A 22,146-nucleotide genomic window follows, 5' to 3' on the forward strand; every position below is an offset into this window, starting at 1 on the left:
TTCATTCAACAATAGACTGTTGTGGAGTGTATTTCTCCAGTGTTGTAGGTGTACTATAGGTGTACTACTACTCACAGCACAACTAGAAAAGACGACTTTTAAAGGTGGTAGTCTCACAGTTCGTTAATTTGGCCTATAAATGTGGAATGAATGCTCTGCCTTTTGAGCTAAGCGTTGCCTTTTCAGTGGACATTTTTGAGAAAACACATTTGTTTTGGCAGACATTCCGGTAAGACGAGATTGTTTTGATTCAGCATTTATTTGGATTTGATTGATTTGTGTTGTTTTTCTGGTGCGCCAGCTTCCTCCATTTCAAAAACATGCATGTTAGGGTATTTGCAAACTATTTTCCTTCATGTCAATATGAGTGCGAATGGTTGATGATGGATTTACTGTAAAATGTTGCGATTGTCTGTTTTACATATATATGAAAATATTTGAACTATGTGAAACACGTTGTAAGCCCTGTCTGGGAAAGGTGCTATGTAAATAAAATGTACTTACCTACTAGTACTAATAACAGAAAACACACCCCTCTCATGTACACACACACACATGTACACACACTCACAACTACTGTACCCTGCCCACATTTTGAGATGTAAATTGTCATGCTCTGTGTTTTGGTTTGGGTTGTGGTTAGTTTTGTTTTTAATGTTTTACTGCGTTCCATGTTGTTCATGTCGTGTGCTCATTTCGTTATTGTGTCCATCTGTTCTCGTCAACCTTCTACCTTGTGTCGACCAATCAGCTCCCTCCAGCCACTCGTGTCTTGTCCAGGTGTTCCTCGTTGTCTCGTCCATCTGTCTGTATTTAGTTCCCTGGTTTCCTTCCGTTCTTGTCGGTTCATTTCCAGGTGTCGTTGTCTCTGTCTGTGCCACATCATAGTCGCCAGCTGTCGCTCAATCATTTCACCAGTTATGTTTTATTATAGGTTTATTCAAGTGTTTCTTTGTTACTTTGGTTATCAGTTGGGGGACTTTGTCGTGTTTGGTTTTTCCATGTTCGCCTTTTTTTTTTAAAATTAAATATATTTTTTTAAGACTCCTGCAATCCCGCCTTGCCTCCCTGCATCCCTGCACTTGGGTCCTCCACGTTTTTGCCTTGCCTTCCTCACCTAACCGTGACATAAATGACACAGTGGCAAAATTCCATAAGGTGTCATGTTATGAGAGATGAACAAATATTAAAATATTTTTTTACATTTTAATTATTCATAGCCTCGTGAGGATAGGCAGTACAGAAATTAAAAATGTCCCGGGCAGCATGCTGAATAGTGGTTTGCATGCCTGCCTCTTACTTTTGAGGTTAAGTGTTTGAATCTCAGCTCTGGCTTTCCTGTGTGGAGTTTGTGTGTTCTCTCTGTGCTTATGTGGGTTCTCCAGAGTGTGTTTTTAAATTAATATTGCTTAACACAACACCTCGCAATTTCCCCCCCCTCACTTTCTTGTCATTTCCAGCCAGAAGGTACAATTCATTTAAACTGAAGAAAGTCCATCAAAACCGAGCATGATTATCTTTGGTAAGGCAGAATTGTTTTTACACTTCTTGTACTGGGTCTCATTTGATGGTAGGGTTACAGTTGTCCTAAAAGAAGTGTATGCAGAGCAATGAGTCAGAGATTGAAAGTTCACAAGACTGGAGTGGGAAAAGGTCAACAGCGGTGGAGGAGGAAATATATATATATATATATATATATATATATATATATATAGAGAGAGAGAGAGAGAGAGCACGAGGCTGAGCCAGCGATGTGAATGCAGCTTTAGAATAAACATGAGCAGCGTGTAAACAACAAGAGGCCACCTACAAGCATCTACCAGGCACCCACACAGGCGTGCTGGGGGTCTGGCTTCACGATTTGTGTATATACAAACTGTGAGTGTCCCTGAGGCTTGTCATGCTCTCATCCCTCCTCCTCATCCTATACACACCTCCAAACATAAAACCCCTTGTGGTCAAGTAGCTGCAGGAATAGAGCCTTTTGTGAATGTCAAAAGTGTGCATGTGTTTTGACTGTTTCTTTGTGTGTGTGTGTGGTATATAATGGGTCAGCAGGATGTGGGTGCTCTGCTGTGAATCCAGAGGCTTTTCTTTGTGTTGTTTGTTAGTCTGTGTTTGAAGAGGAGTGATGCGAGCAACTTCATGACAGATTTTTGCAGCCCATTGCCTTCAGCCACAAAGTAAAACAATGCACTAAATTAGGTGCCGTGCTGAAAAACTGCACTGAATCATCCAGAGTAGTGTTTCTCAATACTTTACACATTAGTGAGGGAAATGCAGCACAGCTCTCAGCATGATGCAGTGCAGTGCTACACCATTGCAAATGACGACCACGACAATAAACGTTGTTAAATCAGTACCTCTCTGACGGTCTTCAGTCTATAGCGAGCATTGTGTCTCTAAGACAAATTCTAAAGCGCACATCTCACTGGCCTCAAAAAGCAGTTAAATAAGAAAATAACTTTTCTAATGTTTTTAATTTTGAGAGCTATAATAATAATAAATACGGACCATGTGAAACATTGACAGCGGCAATGTTACCGTACGTAAAATGCAGAATTGTATTACAACAGGAAATGTTGAAATCCCACACAGTGAAGAATTTAGAACACAATTCAGTCTTTAATTAACTTATCATATATTTCTGAATATGAGATGAAGTCAGAGTATCAGGAGAAAACAAACTCTGAATCTCAGAACTCTTGAGGCAGAGGTGCTAACCAGCCGTTCACTATGGCACCACTGAATAAAATATGTTAAAAAATGAAAATAAATAATAGGCTCAACAGTTTTAAAGATAATCAAAAAAATTATAATTATGTGTACAAGTCCCTGCAGTCTGCTCAATGACACACTATCGGATGAACCAGTGAGGAACATAATATAGTGCTTAATTTATTTTTCTCTCATGAAAATACTATGTTTCCTGCACATGCTTTCATGTTTTTGTGTGTGTGTAAGACAATAGACAATATATTTGAAGCCTATTTAAAGGATAACATGTTAACTGTTGTGCATATGTTTGTGTCAGCAGATTTGTCTTAACCAATATGAATTTGGAAAAATGGCCGCAACAGATGAGTCCACTCAGGGATCCAAGGAAGTGTCATTTAAACACTGTGAACAACAAAATACCATTTGTAAATGTAATGCTGTTTCCATTTTTGGCGCATTTGTGAAGCCAGCAGGTTTTCTGTTCAGGCCTAATGTGTCCCTCATAAAATCAGCACACAGGCACACTGCTATAAAAAGCAGAATATTGGCAAAGGAGCACCAAAACATCTCAATGTGAGCTATTTATGTATAACACCACCCGCATGTGACCAAACTCTGTGCGTGTCCCCCATAAGCCATCCTCTTGGACCCTGGGGTCCAATAAGCAGCCATCTGCAGACAACATCTTCCACCATCCACCAGCAAACACAGGAAGAGGTGTGTGTGTGTGTGTGTGTGTGTGTGTGTGTGAGGTGGAGTATAGTTCAAGGGCACGAGTACTCGATCAAGCTTCAGTCAAGGGAATAAACAGGCTCCCCTCCTCAATGTGAACATTGTAACAGGTCCTGAGCATAGCCCCCCCCCCCCCTCCACACACACAACACACACGGCTATAATGCTCCTAAACGTGAAAGGCGATGCCTTGCTGCCTGTGGCCCTGGCTCACTTCCAGCTGCAGCGTGGGTGGTTGGGTGGGGCAGCGGGGTGGGATTTGGGGGCACGGACGCCGTCCTCTGGTGCTCCTGTTTGCTCATCCATCCTAGTCTGCCAGCCCACAGATCGATAGCTCTGCTCTCTTAATCAGGTCTCTGGTGGCTGAGGCCAGACCAGTGTGTGTGTGTGTGTGCATGTGTGTAGACAGGAGCTTGTTCCAAGTGATGGTTGCACTTGTATGTCTTTCCATCTTGGAATTTTCTGACTGTTCGTTAGGTATGTTTATCTTGACTGGATCGTCTTTCATCCCCCTTTCTTCTGCCAATATTTCTGATCGTCGCGCCTTCTCATAACTCCTCTGTGTCTTTTCTTTGGTGCCTTCGCACACCAGGGCTCACTCAAAAAGGCATCTTAAGTCAAGTCGGGCCCCCTACAATCTGTTCGGAGTCGTGAAGAAGACGGAGGAGGCCAAGTGTTTGGGAAATTGAGATGAGAAAGGATGAGAGGTGAGAAGAGCCTGCAGTGCAAGAGTTGAGATGAAGTGTTGGGCATCCAGCTGTGGGTGCTGAAGAATCTGCCTCAAGGCTTTCGTCGCACCTGCGTCACCACAGCTGTGTGCGTGCGCGCGCACACACACACACACACACACACACACACACATACACGCACACTTGTATAAAACATTCATCCATCCATTTTCTGAGCCGCTTCTCCTCACTAGGGTCGCGGGCGTGCTGGAGCCTATCCCAGCTGTCATCGGGCAGGAGGCAGGGTACTCCCTGAACTGGTTGCCAGCCAATCGCAGGGCACATAGAAACAAACAACCATTTGCACTCACATTCACAACTATAAGCAATTTAGAGTCTTCAATTATCCCATTAAAATAAAATTAAATGTGTTTCGCCTGGTCCTTCATGTTTTCTTAAAAGACATTTTTTTACAAATTCTGCCTGGTTAATCAAACATATGAGCACAACTGTGTGCTTTCTCATTTACTAAATAAAAGTAGGGCTGTGAATTTCAAAGTAAGAGCAAGTACATAAAAAAGTAAGTGTTCAAATAAAGTGCTTAACTTCAGAATAATTCTTTGAAAAAACGGACAAAATACAGATAATACTTCATGTTTTGATCGTATGGGTAGAAGCAAAATCATGGATTGTAAAAATGCATTATACATAGGTTGAAGGGTTTTCCAGAATTTTGAGGTCAACTTCGGGGTTGCGCATTATACATGAGAAATTACGGTAAGTAAGGGCAAGGTTTCATTTGAAAGGTCTTCAGTCTTGCTTCATTTGATTTGGAAAGCTGTGATTTTTCCAGCTTGCTATTCAAGTTTGCAATTTAGCATGAACTTGTAATCACAAGCACACATTTGACCTCTTCAGCAATCCGTTTACTGCATATACAGTACAACAGTTAGGTGGAAGGGACTTTTTATTTGCAACATGCTCTCATTTAATGAGAATGCATCAATTTTACAGTCCTCATTAGGGTCGCAGGTGAGCTGGAGCCTTTGGGCTAAAGGCAAAGTACAGAAAAAAAGGTTACAAAAGTTACCTCTTTTTTTTTTAAGCCAACATACCTCATTAGAGGAGGCCATGTTCTCGTGCTGTGAGGTATAAACATATAGTACATGTAAAATATGTCATACAGTTGATTGTGGTGCCTTCATGGGAAAAATAGTCTGAGGAGGTCCTTCTTGTTGACCTTGCCCATTTGGTTCCTTGGTATCTCGTCCACTAGAAGCAGGCCTGTGGGGATGGTGTAGGGCGCCATGTGCTCTCTGCAAAGACATCGTCAATACACACGGACGTTAATGCACTTGTTTACTGCTCACTGCCGAGAGGAGATGCACAAAAACAAACACACACAGGCTCAGGATGGCAACACACAAGAGTGGCGCGTGCACACCGGTGTCAATAATTGTGTGCGCACAAATGCAACAACAAAGACAACAAGAATAGAAAACAATTGCACAACAAAGGCGAGGCCTGTGGCAGAGTAATTGAGATAAGAAATGTCCTTCATCCCTCGCTGTAGCTTTCCTCACTAATAACCCAAATTTACCTTCCAGACACAGACAAGTCCCTCCCAACAAAACAATATAATCGTTATGAAATTATAAAACAAAACCCCCAAAAATAAATAAAAGTCAAAGGCAAAACAGTAGGCTCGGCTAATTAAAAGTGTATATAAGTGTAAGTATTCAGTGCATGGTTGTTATGTTGAGTCAAGTTGGAGCCTGGAGCTTTTCTATTATCTCTTAACCTACTTTGTGTGCATGTGCGACATGTTGTGTTGTGTTGTGCTGCAAGTGAAAAGAATGACTCACACACTGCGCTCTCAGCACGTCTGAGCAAAGTGTCACTGGGTACATGCGCATGCCTACACATCTGTAATGGCGTTAGCTTGTGTTGCCAACTTCTTTGGGGCAGTGTGCATGTGCTCGTGCGTGTATACATGCATGGTGAAGCCTGGGCACGTGTGACAGAGATTCAGACTGACAGATGCAGCCAGGGCACTGAAGAGTGAGCATCCATCTACTTGTTTATGTCCCATCTTATCTCCTTCTTCCTCCCTGTTAGTATGAACTCACTGGCTGGCGGCAAGTGTGCTTGTGCTGCCCATCCGTTGGCTGCACCCCTGGCTGAAGTGTGTGTGTGTGTGTGTGTGTTTTAGCCTTATGGGTCAGCACAAAAGCAGTATTGCAGCAAGTTGGACGAGTAAGCCATAACGTTGAACACACCACCATATGGACCACAGCTATGACACGCACGCACGCACGCGCACACACGCGCACACACACACACACACACACACACACACACACACACACACACACACACACACACACACACACAGGAGGGGCCTGCAAGGATAGGATATAATTCAGGATTACCTCTCATACACACAACTGAAATCAATCAATCAAGCTAAACTTTCTGGGCACCCATAAATAAGCATTATGGGTACCCAGAATTAATTGTGATGTTTTGACCTACAGTACTGTAGTGTACATTGCCTATGAGGGGCCGTTAGGGACATTATTCTGGATTAACTCTCACACTTACTATTCAAATGCTTTCACACACACACACAAACTACTGAAAAGCTCTCATAAACACTACCCAAACCCTCTCATAAACACTACTCAAACACTCTCATACGCACAAGTTTTGCTCTCATAAACACAAATTTGCACTGCTCCTCATACTCACGGTCCCGGCAGTGTAGTCAGCAAAAAGTATACCCAGGACCCAGAATTATTTGCGGTGATGTTTTTAACTACAGGACAGTAGCTGTAGAATATCAAGCTAAAGTTTGCTCTTCACTTGCATCTGTTCCTGTTGTTATTGTTACGAGTGAGAGCATTAGCCATTCATCAGGTTAAGGTTGGTATTTGTGAATTTATTTCATAAAACTCTGGCGGTGGCTTGTGTTTTAAACGGATAGGTTAGTAAGGTTTCTTTATCTGCTAAGGACATTAGCCCAATTCACTCTCTGTGAGTCACTGCTGCCTCATTTAAATCAATTGGCATATAAAGCTGACCGTATCGGAGATGTGCAGGTGAGTAATTGCACTACATTGACCTTTGAAAAAATCTGCGATGAAATGAACTGCGATAGAATAAGGGGTTACTGAACTGCATACTACTGAACTGCAACTATACGTGTCACATCTTAAAAGAAAGATTACGTTTAAAGGAACAATACCTTGCCCATGTCTTCAACTCCGGCAAGGTCAAACTCTGACCCTCCTTCAGCTGAACCACTGCAGTGACCTTTTGCCCCCATGTATCATCTGGTGCCCCGATCACAGCGATGTCTTTACATTGGAAAGTGGCGATGTCACATGAAAAAAAAAAAAATTTTTGTCACTCCACTGCTGATATTTAATAATGCTGTTGGTGTTTATTTCATTGTCAACTGCTTTTCTTTTTTCTATTTCTTTTTACTTGTTTCTTTGAAGCATGAAATGTTGCTGACTATCATTGTTACATACAATATCTATTCCTGCATATTTGCCACTGACGCTGTTGACTTTGCTCAGTCTCATCTCCCGGTGTTGTAAACATAGACAAAGATATTTTAAGCTCCTGTTGTATGCTGCTAATGTCCACTTTGTTGCTGTAAAGGTGGAATTTTCCCTGTGTGGAACTAATCAAGGCTTATTTTTTATTGTGAGCAGAGTTGAGAGCATTGTTCAGACTTTCACTTGTCAGTGACATAGTTTGGATACAAAGGCTCACAAAAGCATTCTGGTTGTTTTTATGTTTTTACCTATGATGTCTGGATGGGCCAGGAGGTGGCGCTCCACTTCGAGGGCGCTGATCTTGTAGCCGCCACTCTTGATGATGTCAACTTTGGTGCGGCCCATGATCCAATATGCACCATCTTTAAATACTGCTGTATCACCTGTACGTCAAATCAAATGAATGTTAATGTATGTTCAGGTCACAAAATGGAAAGATATTATCATAACACTCCAATAAGTCCTTCATGAACCAAAAGAGGTAAATAATTGAAACAGAAATGTTGATTTTTGGTTGATATTACTCAAACAAGTAAAGTACAAATAGAGGTTAGTTTCGAAAAACAATGGCGACCATTGATGTAAATCCCCATTAACTCTCATTTGAATGACTCATAGCGTTCCATTACAATATTATATTGATTACTTGGACACATTTAAATTAGCCAACGTCAATAAGTCTGCATTGATTTGGATTCCATGCAGTCATCAGGAATCAATACAGAATGATTTATGACCGTTGTGATAAAATGGCATAGCCAATAAAATAAATCGTAATAGTAATCTAGTAACGTAAAATGAACAGTGGTGCATGAACATTAGTTAAAATTATATGACCTAGAGTGCCCTGAAGGCAGCACAGTGGGGACAGTCTCCCTCACAGTCGAGAGATCTCTGGTTCAAATCTCAATGTGTGTTCTCACTGTTCTTGCGTGGATTTTCTACATGTATTGCAATTCCTTGTGTTTTTTTTGGACATACTTGGCAAATAAAGATGATTCTGATGTACTTTGGCTTTCCCCAAGATTCCCCAAAAAAATGCATGGTAGGTTAATGATTATAAAGATTCAAAATTGTTCATGGGTGCGAATGCGACTCTGATGATGTGGTTTGTTCGTCCATGTGTCCTGTGATTGTCACAAGACCAGTCCAGGGTGAACCCCGCCCCTCATCCAAAGCCAGCTGGGATGGACTCCAGCTCACCCGTGACACCAATGAGGACAAGCCTGGCAGAAAATGGAAGGATGAATGGATAAAATTGCTTTTGACTATGTGATGAAATTAAAAAAAAAAAAAAAAAAAAATTGGCTAACTTGGCTAAATCGACCACAAAAATTGGTTAATCTAATATTTGCGCCGCCCGAACCCAGTTTGCATCGCCTGGAACATTTGGCCACTGTCCCTGTACTCGACAATATATGTATAGGTTAATCGATTCTAAAAAGATTCAATAGTGATAGCCCTAGATGACATGTACATTTAATAAGATTTCTTTCTAAAAGTGGATATTACCTCGTTCATGATTTGTTCTACTGTTTATATCCTGTTTGTTATGGTTGAGCTGGAGCCTATGCCAGCTGACTTTGGGCAAGAGGTACGCATCCCTTCACATTCAAATTCACACCTATGGGCAATTCAGAATTAATTTCGCATATTTTTTGAATGTGGGAAGAAGGCGGTGTACCCGGATATAACCCAATGCAAGTTAGGGGAGAAGATGCTGGAACAGGAAGGCCTGTGAGGTAGACACGCTCACAATACGCACCACATGCCACTTTTAGAAGAGATGCCAATTTGCTGATTATTTGTGACATAGATAACAACAATACAATAATAAACAACACAAATGGGACACACAGTAGACTGAGGGATATATTTTCAGACCTGACCTAGTAGTAAAATAAAAAGCACCTAAAAAGTAAAATTCTGGTGTAAATACTCCATTAGGGCGGCACAGTGAACGACTGGTTAGCACATCTGCCTCACAGTTCTGAGGATCCGGGTTCAAATCCGGCCTCGCCTGTGTGGAGTCTGCATGTTCTACCCGTGCCTGCGTGGGTTTTCTTGGGTATTCCGGTTTCCTCCCACATCCCAAAAACATGCACGGTAGGTTAATTGAAGACCCTAAATTGCCCGTAGGTGTGAATGTGAGTGCAAGTGGTTGTTTGCTTATATGTGCTCTGCGATTGGATGGCGACCAGTTCAGGGTGTACGCCGCCTCTCGCCCGAAGATAACTGGGATAGGCTCCAGCACGCCTGCAACCCTGCTGAGGACAAGCAGTATGGAAAGTGAATGAATGAAATACTCCATTAGCAAATTATTGTGTTACAATAGAGGATATAATTAGTGCATTTACAAGCAGACAGAATGCATCCACTTTCTATAGCACTTGTCCTTATTAGGGTCATAGGTGAGCAGCAGCCTGTCCTAGCTGACTTTGAGGAAGCGGTGGAGTACACCCTGAACTGGTTGCCATCCAATCGCAGGGCACATAATTACATATAGGCAAACAGCCATTTGCCTGGGGACTATTTAGTCTTCAAAGAACCTAATACACGTTTTTGGAATTTTAAACGAAGACCGCGTACTCGGTAAAACTATTCTCAATGCTGCAACAGATAACATGTACATAATGAAAAGTACATCCTTAAAGCAAGTTTTAAGTTCAACAGTCGTTTCACTTCGACCTGCCTAAAGACCAATTCAGAGTGCTGCATCCACACACACACACAGACACACACGCAGACACACGCACACATCGGGGACAGGTGTGGGGACAACACGTACAGTTTGGAAGATCTCAGCTGGGCTAGGGGACAGCAAGCAAAGAAAATGGGACATTACTGGAAGATGTTCCTTTGGCTTATTACAGGTGGTGCATTCACAGCTGGGACTGAGGAGGGGAGGGGGAGAGGTGCAAAATGAGTCACGATTGAGCTTGGGTGGTGGAATGAGAGGTCAGCAAAATACACCACACACGTACTACTGCGACACCGTGCAGCATTGTTCTGTATTGAGGAAAAACTTACTAATGGGATAACAATGTGGGGCACGCAAACATTGCAGCGATACCAGAAAGTGACTGGGACCAGCTAATAAATAATACGCTTCACTTTCTAGCCCCCCCCCCCCCCCCCCCCCCAAAAAGAAAAATAAATTACGTTTTCACGCTCCAAGGATAAAAATAGTTGGGTCTCTGCAGTGCCTGCCCACCAACAAAGAGTAAAATTAAACAACTAAGTGAACCCTTTTGTTATCTGCTTATTTTCTGAAAATGCAAGCTTTTCTGTACTTGGGTAACAGTGGGGCTAATTTACATAACAACAACTCCCACACAGAGGGGTTATGGTTAAATCAGCCAACAGTGGCTATGTGTTTGAAAATGCGCCACATACACAGTATTTTGAATGAAATTTTGCCTCCAAGAGTTACATTGTTTCGAGGGCTCTCACTTTTTTTAGCCCCCACACAGGGCTTTGCTTCTGCCAGTAGAAGCAAGCAAACTGCTGCATTGCAAACTGCTGCTAAGCGACGCGGAAGAGACGGCGGCGAAATGTTAACACTCAACTGCCGCGATCCAGCGCACTGAATGTCACTGTAACGAAAGTCGGACTCGCCTTCGGTCCAGGGGAGTATTCCAGCAAGCAGGTTTTGTGAAAACCCTGAGATGAGCCAAAGCCTGATCTATCCCATTCCACTCTGGAGTTTCCCACGGTGCGGGGCGTCGAGCAGGTGTGGGCATACTGATTGCCCCCCCGGCTCGGCGCCTTTACGGTGGGGTTCATCCCGGTAGATGAGAGGGTAGCATCCCTCTGCCTTGAGGTGGGGGGACAGGTCCTGACTGTTGTTTGTGTCTATGCACCTAACAGCAGTTCAGAGTACCCATCCTTCTTGGAATCCTTGCAGGGGGTTCTGAAGAGCGCCCCTACTGGCGACTGCCTCATTCTTCTGGGGGATTTCAACACTCACATGGGTAATGACAACGACGATAACAGCCTCCCCGTTCGGAACCCGAGTGGTGTTTTGTTATTGGACTTCAGTGCTCAGATGGGTACCAGCTGGTCAAGCGGAATGCAGCTTTGGTGGTCGCTGAGGCAAAAAGTAGGGTGTGGGAGGAGTTCGCTGAGGCCATGAAGAACGACTTACGGATGGCTTAGAGGAAATTTGTGTCCACCATCCGGCGTCTTATGAGGGGGAAGCAGTGCACCGTCACCACTGTGTATAATGGAGACGGGGTGCTGCTGACCTCAACTCGGGACGTTTCGAATCGATGGGCCGAGTACTCCCCCCCAAATCCACCGACATGCTTTCCTATGAAGAAGCAGACGCTGTGGACTCTGAGGCCGGTTGTCCTATTTCCTCTGTGAAGGGCCGCGGGGGTGAATGAGATCCGCCCAGAGTTCCTGGAGGATTTGGATGTTGTGGGGTTCTCTTGGCTGACACGCCTCTGCAACATTGTGTGGACATTGGGGACAGTGCTTCTGGATTGGCAGACCAGGGTGGTGGTCCCCCTTTTTAAGAAGGGGGACTGGAGGGTGCGTTCCAACTATAGAGGGAATCACACTATTCAGCCTCCCTAGCAAGGTCTATTTTGGAGTGCTGGAGTGGAGGGTCCATCGGGAAGTTGAACCTCAGATTCAGGAGGTGCAGTGTGGTTTTTATCCTGAGTGTGGAACAGTGGACCAGCTCTTCACGCTCCCCAGGGTCCTCGAGGGTGCATGGGAGTTCACCAAACCAGTCTACATGTGTTTTGTGGACTTGGAGAAGGCGTTCGACGGTGTCCTTTGGAGGGTCTTGTGTTTGGTGCTCTGGGAGTATGGAGTACCGGAACCCTTGATAAGGGCTGTTCAGTCCCTGTATGACCAGTGTCAGAGTTTGGTTCGCATTGCAGTAAGTCGGACTCATTTCTGGTGAGGCTTAGACTCCGCCAAGGCTGCTCTTTGTCACTGATTATGTTCATTACTTTTATGGACAGAATTTCTAGGCACAGCCGAGGCGTAGATGGGGTCTGGTTTGGTGGCCTCAGTATCACATCGCTGCTTTTTGCAGATGATGCGGTTCTGATGGCTTCATCAAGCCGTGATCTCCAACTCTCGCTGGAACGGTTCGCAGCCGAGTGTGAAATGGCTGGAATGAAAATCAGCACCTACAAATCTGAGGCTATGGTCCTCATTCACAAAAAGGTTGAGTGCCCTCTCTGGGTCAGGGAGGGAGTGAGGGAAGAAAGGCGCAGGAGATTGACAGGTGCATCAGTGCAGTGTTTACAGTGATGCGGACTCTGTATCAGTCTGTTGCGGTGAAGAAGGAGCTGAGCTGAAAGGTAAAGCTCCCAATTTACTGGTCGATCTACGTTCCTACCCTCACTTATAGTCCCAAGCTGTGGGTCGTGACCGAAAGAACAAGATCGCGGATACAAGCAGCCGCAATGTGCTTACCGTGCAGGGTGTCTGGTCTCATTTAGAGATTGGGTAAGAAGCTTGGTAATCCGGCAGGGGCTCAGAGTCGAGCCACTGCTCCTCCGCATTGAGAGGAGCCCGATGAGCTCTTATTAGGATGCCCCCGAACGCCTTCCTGGTGAGGTGTTCCGGGCACGTTCCACCAGGAAGAGGCCCAGGGGATGATCCAGGACACCATGGAGAGACTACGTCTCCCGGCTGGGCTGGTAGCGCCTCGGGATACACCTAGAAGAGCTGGACGAGAGGGAACTCTGAGCTTCCCTGCTTAAACTGCTGCCGCTGCGACTCAATTCTGGATACGTGGAAGAAAATGGATGGATGGTTATTTAAGTTAACTTAAGTACATTTTAAAATGAAAATAAATGATAAACTGTTGCATTTTTATTCATAATTATTTACTTTTTATTCATCTAGTTATAACATTGGTTCATTGATTTATTGTCAAAAAAGGTAGTAGTATTTTATTTTTAGTATTTTAATAACATTACAATAATAATGTTGTTTATTCATTCTTTTTATTCATGTATCTAATAAATAATTGGTGAATTGATTTATTGTAAATAAAATCAACCAATGCAGCACAGTGCACGACTGGTTAGAACATCTGCGTCACAGTTCTGAGGAGCCGGTATCAAATCCGGCCTTGCCTTGATTGGGTTTTCTCCGGGTACTCCGGTTTTCTGCCACATTCCAAAAACATGCATGGTAGTGCAGTGATGCCGGTAATGTGTTACAAATGAACGCGTTACTCCAAAAAACACACCATTTCGATTCAAGAGCAAACTAACGCATTACTTTTCTCAAGAAAGTAATTAGACTACAGTTACTTCATCTGACCAGCAATAGTTACATTTACATCATCAATGTCTCTCACAAAGTACTACTTTACAGCTGGTGTTTCGAACAAAGAGCAGTCCAGCTATGCAGAAGCATTTAACAGAGAGACCGCTTTTTTTTTTTTTTTTTTTTTGTCAACAAATCAAGGAAAGCGATTGGGAAGTGATTGTTTATTACACAATGCAGAGTGCAGTACCATAAATGTGCAAAGAAATGCACAATTTCACGGTCGCCACACTATGTTTTGTGATTTTTCTTGGTAAAAGGTGTATTTGATTGTTCTTACTTTTTTATTTACACATTAAGAATAGAGTTTAACTGGCGTGTTAAACGTGCAATGCATTGTGGGCTAATTATTCATATCAAAGTGCATGGTCATAAATCGGTCATGGAGGGTAAGGACTGACTCATTGAAGGACTTACCTTACTTAGCTATTACTAAGTAGACTAATTCATTAATACTTAATATTTACAATGAAAAGGGAGAACTTTCAACTTCGTCTGGAGTCCTGACTGTGAGCTGGTTTAACGCACTGCACGGCTGATGTCACGTAGTAAGTGCTCCCCCTGTCAATCACCCACAGCTTTGCTAGTTAAACAGCTGGTTAAGCTTGTCACTGGGAGTGAAAAAGTTTTCTCGCACTTCCCATCACAATTACTGTGGTGGGAGTAATGGTGTGTGTGTGTGTGTGTGTGTCATTCACTTTCACATTTACGGACACGCGCGCACAAACGCACCCACGCACACATACACAGTTGCCTTCATGGACCACAATCGGCATCTATCTATCCATCAGTTAAGAGTCTTTATAGAAGTGTACTGAGAACGGTGTACTTGTTTACGTTTAGTTACTTACTGTACTATGTGGGCAGTTGCTGATTTAATGTGGCTTCAACTTCACTAATATTTAAGTTATTGGATCATGTTGATGACATCATTCTATAACTTGGGTGGAGTAAATTACCAATGGGTACGGTTAAGCTAATTCCTTTTTTTATTCTGTGGATAAGTGATGTTCCTGCCCCTTGGCAGCTGCTGAAAGTAACTAATAAGTTACTTTGTTCTAACATAGTTACGTTTGAAATCAAGTCATCAGCAAAGTAACTAAGTTACTTTTAAGCTCAAGTAATCAGTAAAGTAACTAAATGACCTTTTCAAGGTAACTGTGGCAACAGTAGGTTAATTGAAGACTAAATTATGAATAGGTGTGAATGTGAGTATGAATGATTGTCTATATGTACCCTGTGATTGGCTGGCAACCAGTTCAGGATGTACCCCACCTCTCGCCCAGTGTTAGCTGAGATGGACGCTTAGTGAAGATAATTGGTACAGAAAATAGATGGATGGAAAATAAAACAATATTTTTAAAGAACCCGACATTATTTTATCCATCCATCCATTTTCTGATCTGCTTCTCCTCACTAGGGTCGCGGGCGTGCTGGAGCCTATCCCAGCTGTCATCGGACAGGAGGCGGGGTACACCCTGAACTGGTTGCCAGCCAATCGCAGGGCACATACAAACAGACAACCATTCGCACTCACATGCAATCATTATAGTAAATCATTTTTAACTCTTTCATTTGATTTCATCGACAAATGACCTGGCCCATCTGTCCACTTTCAAAATCCAATTTAGCCCTTGAGCATAAAAAGTTTGCTCCACCCGTGCAGCCTAATTGGATGTCTTTTTGGCTTCCACATGTGACGTGTCAGGGTCACGTCATTCATATCCCATTTAATTTACTGTGTATTCATATAGACTGTTTTGGGTCTACAAATCAATGACACAAATATGTAAAAAAATTGCGTTAATATAAATATGTTGAATATTAAATCAATATTTACTTTATTCATAAATGTAAATTAGTATGAATACAATTAATGCATTGAAACTTCCACTCATGCATCAATTGCTTCACTTTCCTTCACTTTTGCAGCAGTGTTACTTGTTTTATTTTTTTTAATGGAATATATTGTCATACCACTAAACAAACCGGCATGAGCACCTCAAATTCCAAATGGGAAGTAAGTAACTTGACGTTTCTATTGGTTTCCATGGTGAATCGACATCGCGGCTCCATTGATGATGTCTTTTGGTTGTGGCCGTGAACGAGCTTAGCTCAAGGTGAGTGCACTTAGACTTGATTGAACTAATTCAGATCAGCTGTTCTGGACCTGAATGATCCCAGTTTTTGAGTTCAGGGGAGGTCAACTCAGAACTGCATCCGCCATTACAAGGTTGATGCAGTAAAACATTAAAATAACAAATACTAAAACTATAATTTTTTAATGATTACGATTATAGAGTAATGATTGTTGTGCAATTGAATAGTTTGCAGAAATCTTTTTATCCTATTACATAAAATAGTGCAACAACTGTTCTGCGGTAATGTTCTTAACATAATTTTAAAAATATGGAAATTCGGACAATATAGATCTATAGATTGACAGCTCGACATAATAATAATTGGCGCAGTCATTTCTTACTGTGTTTTGGTTTTCGGCCTTGATTTCCTCATTTTCAGTTTTGGCCAAGAATTTTCATTTCAGTCCATCACTACTTTCAACATTACCTTATTCCATGCGTATACTTACTGTACCTTACAAATGTGCCTGCTTTTATCAACTGAGAATAAAAGAATGCTATTATTCAGTGCATTGATAAGGTATACTTTTCAAATGTACTAGTTGTACCGGTACTCTGTATCGGAAAGTACTCAAGAGCGGATAGCTGTACAGGTACTGGTCGGAAAAAAAGGTGGTATCCGACATCCCTCGTCAAGACAATACCACTGTAGGGTATTTAGATTCTCCTGGTGTACTTAATGTTGTGGCCGCTGCCTTTATCAGACTCTCCTGTTCCCGACAAATGCACCTCTTTTTTTTTTTTTTTCCTCACATCATTCATCCTTTCCTCCGACCTCTCCAAAGCATCTCTCATCACATCATCTGTTTCCTTCTCTCCAACTATCATCCCATCTCCTCCTTCCACTTGCCTATATGCCTCCGCATCAATAGAGGGCCCATCTGCTCCCATACATCATGCACTTCATTTCAGTTTATTAGCTGGGATAAATCATAAATATTTCATTATACATCACGGGCGGCTGTCGCCTGCACACCGACAATTTATCACCGCTCCTCTCTCTGCTGGCTTGCCACGGTGGCTATAAGCTTTCCAGTCTATTAAACAAGATTGATACAGAGTGTAAATTTAGATATAGGGAATTTCTTCACAGACCACTGCTTTGCACTGATAGGCCAGGATAACCGGGGAGGGGAGGGAAGATGGGAGTAAACCAAGGGGGGGATGTGGGTGTTAACAGCAGTAAAGGGGTTGTTACACTTTCTCCTTTTCTGTCTTCCACTTGCTTTCAGATGAGGAAGGAAATCAAAAGATAGAAATAAGTTGCTCCAAGCCTTGTAGCTATCGTCTCTGACTGTGGTTGTCTGGGTTGATAGGTGTTTGCAGGCCTCTTTGTTTGCAAGCTGAGGCTGACAAATTTTATAACCTTCACTTTGTGTCAAAAATGAATAATGCTTTTAAGTAATCACAAAAACTAACGCTCACAACATACTTGTGTTGAGTTTGAAGTTCTTCACCAGGACTCTCTGACCTTGTCTCTTTAAGGAGGGGATAACTTGTGCGGGAACAGCATGTTCAGGGAGTGGCACAAGTGGGAATTGTGATTGGAGAACACTGGCTGATAAAAATAATAGGTAATTAAAAAAAAAAACCAAGCAAGACAGAGATGTTGGTAACTGTGTTACTGGGCCACACAAACACCAATACATCATATACACAGTATTTACACAGGCAGTAAACACACACACACACACACAAACACACACACACACACACACACACACTACTTCAGGCATCAGAGACGCTGCACCATTTATGCGCTGTGGCGTCAGAGGAAGATATGGCCGAATGGCTTTCTTAATTAAAACGATAAGAAGCCTAATTGCACTGGGCTTTCATCTCATTCAGAGGCATTAAAGAAAGTGAAGGCAAAGAAGAAAAAGAAATAAAAACTGATTAAGACCAACTGAAAATGGAGGGCAGAGAAAGTTTCCCTTTTTCAAGAAAACTTAATTCAATCAACAACTAGAAAATGAGAGACGTGGGGAACGCAGGTTATGAAAAAACAGGTGTATAATTACGCAGTGAAACTAGTCGCTGTCTAAATAAAAAGAAGCATCTCCAGTGCTTGCAATTTTTCTTGGTGTTGGGATAAAAAGTTAAATAACAGTAGAGGCAGCCCAGTGAAACAGTGGCCCATAGGTGAGAGTGGGAGTGGTTATTTGTCTATATACTGTATGTCCTGCGATTGACTGGCAAACAGTCAATTGTACCAGGTGTACCCTGTCTCTCACCCAAAGTCAGCACAGCTGGCCTCCAGCAAAACCACAATTCACATGAGGACAAACGGTACAAAAAAGGATGGCTGGAATAACAGTAACAGCAGCGACACATTGAGTCGACAGCGTCTATTGAGAATGCGTTTGAACAAGCCTATAGTGCCACTTACAGTAAAATAAGCACAAAAAATTACCTGAGCAGCTAAAGGTTTGCAGCCCTTCTCTGTGGTTGAAGATGTGTGGTTTGGTCACTTCAAGAAAACGCTCGACCCACATTATGTTGTGTCTGTGCACATTTCAGTGACATGTTAAATCCCAACCTGTGCATTTTAGTGTAACAGTTGGATTAGGCGTGGGGATGGGGACCCATGCCTTTGTGTATTGTTATTAAGGGTGTCCCGACTGTCCGATATCAGCAAAAAAAAACGAGTATCGGATTATATCGTACCATTCTCGGCGCCATGACTCGGGAGAAGTCGGCGTTCCCAACACACAAAGCATTTTGGTCGTAAATATTGAACAGGTTAATTATTTAAGATTGTCGGCCCGACCTGTTTCGGACCCTATAATGGGGACGAATTCACTCTTAACACAAGTCAGACCTAAGGACAATCTTATAGGATAGTCTTATAAGACTTAAGATTGTTTGGCGTTTGACATGCTTGGTCGGGAAGGAGCAAAATCAACACAAAAACAGACCAATTGTCTTTATCAGTGGCCGGGCCTAAGTCCAAAAAAGATGTTGCAGATGAGTGCAAAACTTGTCATGGACAAATTTCCTGTGGAGGCACAGAACAGGGGACCAACTTCATTGCGTATTTGAAGCAGTCACAATAAACAACATGAGATTTTTCGCAAGACCACAGAGGTGAAGACACTAACCTCTCGCTCTCTCAAACAACCAACGCTGACCTAAACATTTGCAAAACGTTGCAAACACCCGTGGGACGGCAAGAAGGCACTTGTGAGCAATGTCGGGTTTAAATACCTAATTGAGCTCCTTGAGCCTCGCTACATTATTTCTATCCACCAATACATTGTTGACAAAACAATGCTCCAGATGCATAAAGTGTGTTGCTGCAAGAGGAGAACGCAAATGCTGTTCCCATCATATACTGACTGTTTAAAAAAAAAAAAAAAAAAAAAAATCACTTAAGTGAACTTATTTTGCACTTTAATTGAAAACCGATTCCTTATAATGACCATACATTTTTTAAACACCTTTTTTGTTATCAATCATAATGTTGCTTGGGTTCTGTTACCACTCAGAATGTGGGTGCAAGTGGTTGTCTGTGTCTATATGTGCCCTGCGACTGACAAGCGACCAGTTCAGGGTGTAGTCTGCCTTTCACCCAAAGTCAGCTGGGATAGGCTCCAGTGCACCGCGAACTTGAACTGGATAAGCGTTATTGAGAATGGATGGATGGATGGATAATTTACAGACCACCAAAACCAAACAATGTTTTATCCAAATATTTTCAGCATGTATGACACATTTAATCTTAAAATATGACAAAGTTCTCATTTTGGCTGATTTTAACATTCATCTATGTTGTCCATCGCAGCCTCTTCTCCGCTGACTTTTTAGACATGGTGGAATCTGTTAATCTTACCCAGGCAATACAGGAACGTACCCATTCAAAAGGCCACACTCTGGATCTTGTTTTACACTGTGGCCTGGACCCCTATAATGTATTAACTAAGGATATCTGTGTGTCAGACCACAAACTGGTTTTCTTTAAAATGGGTTTATCCCAGCCAGTTTCTATCAATAACACACCTTTCATCGTGTTTTGAATTCAACGTCTGCTAGCAGGTTTTTGGAGCTTTTTAAAACTGCGTCTTTAACTGCCTACAACCCAGATCTTAACACAGAAGAGTTCACCTCTCTTTTTAATGACTTATCCACACAGTTGGTCACTAACTGTGCCTTGGACTATCTTTTAAAATAAAGCAAGCATCTAAAACACAGCAGCCCCGGTTCACAGAAGCCAGACACTCATTCAAGAGAATCTAAAGAAGAAATGAAAGAAAACGGAAGAAAACAGGGCTGCAGGTATCTTACAATAACTGGAAAGAATCACTGAAAAATTACCAGAAGGTAGTTAAAGACGCAAGGGCAGAATTTTATTCAAATTTAATTTTATAACACCACTCAGACCCTAGAATTTTATTTCAAGTTTTACATTCTTTTACTACCCCCCGCCCCCAATTCCTCATTTTAATGACCCCTCCATGGAACTATGTGACAAGTTTTTGTCCTTTGTGCAGCTTTCGACAGTCCACCACACTATTTTGATACTCTGCATCTTTTGCACAACAAAAAAAAAAAATTGTACTGGCATTACCAGACAACTATTAACCCTTTATTGCTCAGTGACTGTTTTTTGTCAATGTCTTTATGTCTCAAAAGTGTTCTCTGTCAATTGACTGTCTGTTGTCGTACTAGAGCGGCTCCAACTACCGGAGACAAATTACTTTTGTGTTTTTTTGGACATACTTGGCAAATAAAGATGATTCTGATTTAATAAATCGGATTAGACACTGGTGGGGTTTAGGGTTACTCCACTAAATTGGTTTTATTCTTATCTTTTACAGCGAATATTTGCGGTCACCATAGTTAACTACTGCTCAATTACCTCGACCATTGCTTGTGGTGTACCGCAAGGTTCGGTTGTAGGCTCAATTTTATTCTCTGTCTACGGAATATGTTGCCACTTGGCCAAATAATTGAGTGCCATAAAGTATCCTTTCACTGCTATGCAGACGACACAGATATATACCTTCCCCTGTGACCAGAGAACCCGAGAAGCCTAGCTGCTGTTAATGAATGCCTCTCTGACATAAGTTTCTGGATGGCGCAAAATTCCTACATCCTAATAACTCCAAATCCGAAATAATTCTATTGAACTCCGAAAGTACCACTGAAATGATCAAATCCAGCCTTAGTTCCTTTTCCGACAACATCACCTACACAGCCAGAAACTTAGAAGTCATTTTTGATTCAGATTTCACTATCACAACGCATAATAAAGTTGTCCAGTCATGTTTCTTTCACCTACGTACCATAGCCAGGATAAAATCAACACTTATCAAACAAGATCTTGAACATCTGAAGATTTCACTGATCACTTGTAAAGCACGGTTGGGCCTAGCTCTGAGCTACATAACTGAACTTTAAACGACGTATGAACCAGCCCGCAGTCTCACATCCTCAGGTCTCACATCCTCCCTTCTGGTTGTTCCAAAGTCGAGGCTTAAAACTAAAGGTGATAGAGCATTTTCCATCAGGAGCTGGACACTCAGTGGCGTCTTTTAAATCACTTCTTAGAACACACTTTTTTTAGACTGGCTTTTACATGATGTCATCTTCTTCCCGATTTTTATAATTTTTATCTACTAATTTCTTGACTCATTTGTTTATTTTTTTTTTATGATGATCGCTATTTTTTAATATACCGCACCATTTTAGGTCTTTGTGAGTTCTAAAATGTAACTTCCACATAAACCCCCTTGTTCTCAGTTGGTGTCCACCAACGGGTTCGGGGATTGCCGCCACGACAGGCACCGGCACTACCTTACGCCCACAGCTCTGGTCGGCCGCCTCGACAATACCCCAGGAGGTGATTTGTTAACAGCTCCGCCCCTCTTTTCACCTGAGTGTCCAAGACATGGAGCCGCAAGTCTGATGACACGACCACAAAGTCAATCATCGAACTGCATAAGCACAAACAACAGTCAGGACCTTTCCCCCCACCCGAAGGCGGACGGAGGATTTTAGGAGTCGTGCTTTGGTCCCTCA

At 42.4% G+C, this 22,146-nt stretch overlaps 1 protein-coding gene across 4 annotated transcripts in view; it reads right to left on the bottom strand.

Moving 5' to 3' along the window:
- Nucleotides 1-4,756: 4,756 nt before the first annotated feature.
- Nucleotides 4,757-22,146, bottom strand: part of acsf3 (acyl-CoA synthetase family member 3) — a 44,485-nt gene continuing 27,095 nt past the window's right edge. For all 4 annotated transcript variants that reach the window (XM_061702319.1, XM_061702310.1, XM_061702328.1 and 1 more), the window contains 3 exons: nucleotides 7,933-8,067; nucleotides 7,366-7,477; nucleotides 4,757-5,434 (listed from right to left, as the gene is read on the bottom strand). In XM_061702319.1, the coding sequence (XP_061558303.1) occupies nucleotides 5,320-5,434; nucleotides 7,366-7,477; nucleotides 7,933-8,067 (362 nt within the window). In that variant the 3' untranslated portion in view covers nucleotides 4,757-5,319. The remainder of the gene's footprint in view (nucleotides 5,435-7,365; nucleotides 7,478-7,932; nucleotides 8,068-22,146) is intronic.

The sequence above is a fragment of the Phycodurus eques genome, chromosome 2 (assembly GCF_024500275.1).
Source record: "Phycodurus eques isolate BA_2022a chromosome 2, UOR_Pequ_1.1, whole genome shotgun sequence".
Classification (NCBI taxonomy): domain Eukaryota; kingdom Metazoa; phylum Chordata; class Actinopteri; order Syngnathiformes; family Syngnathidae; genus Phycodurus; species Phycodurus eques.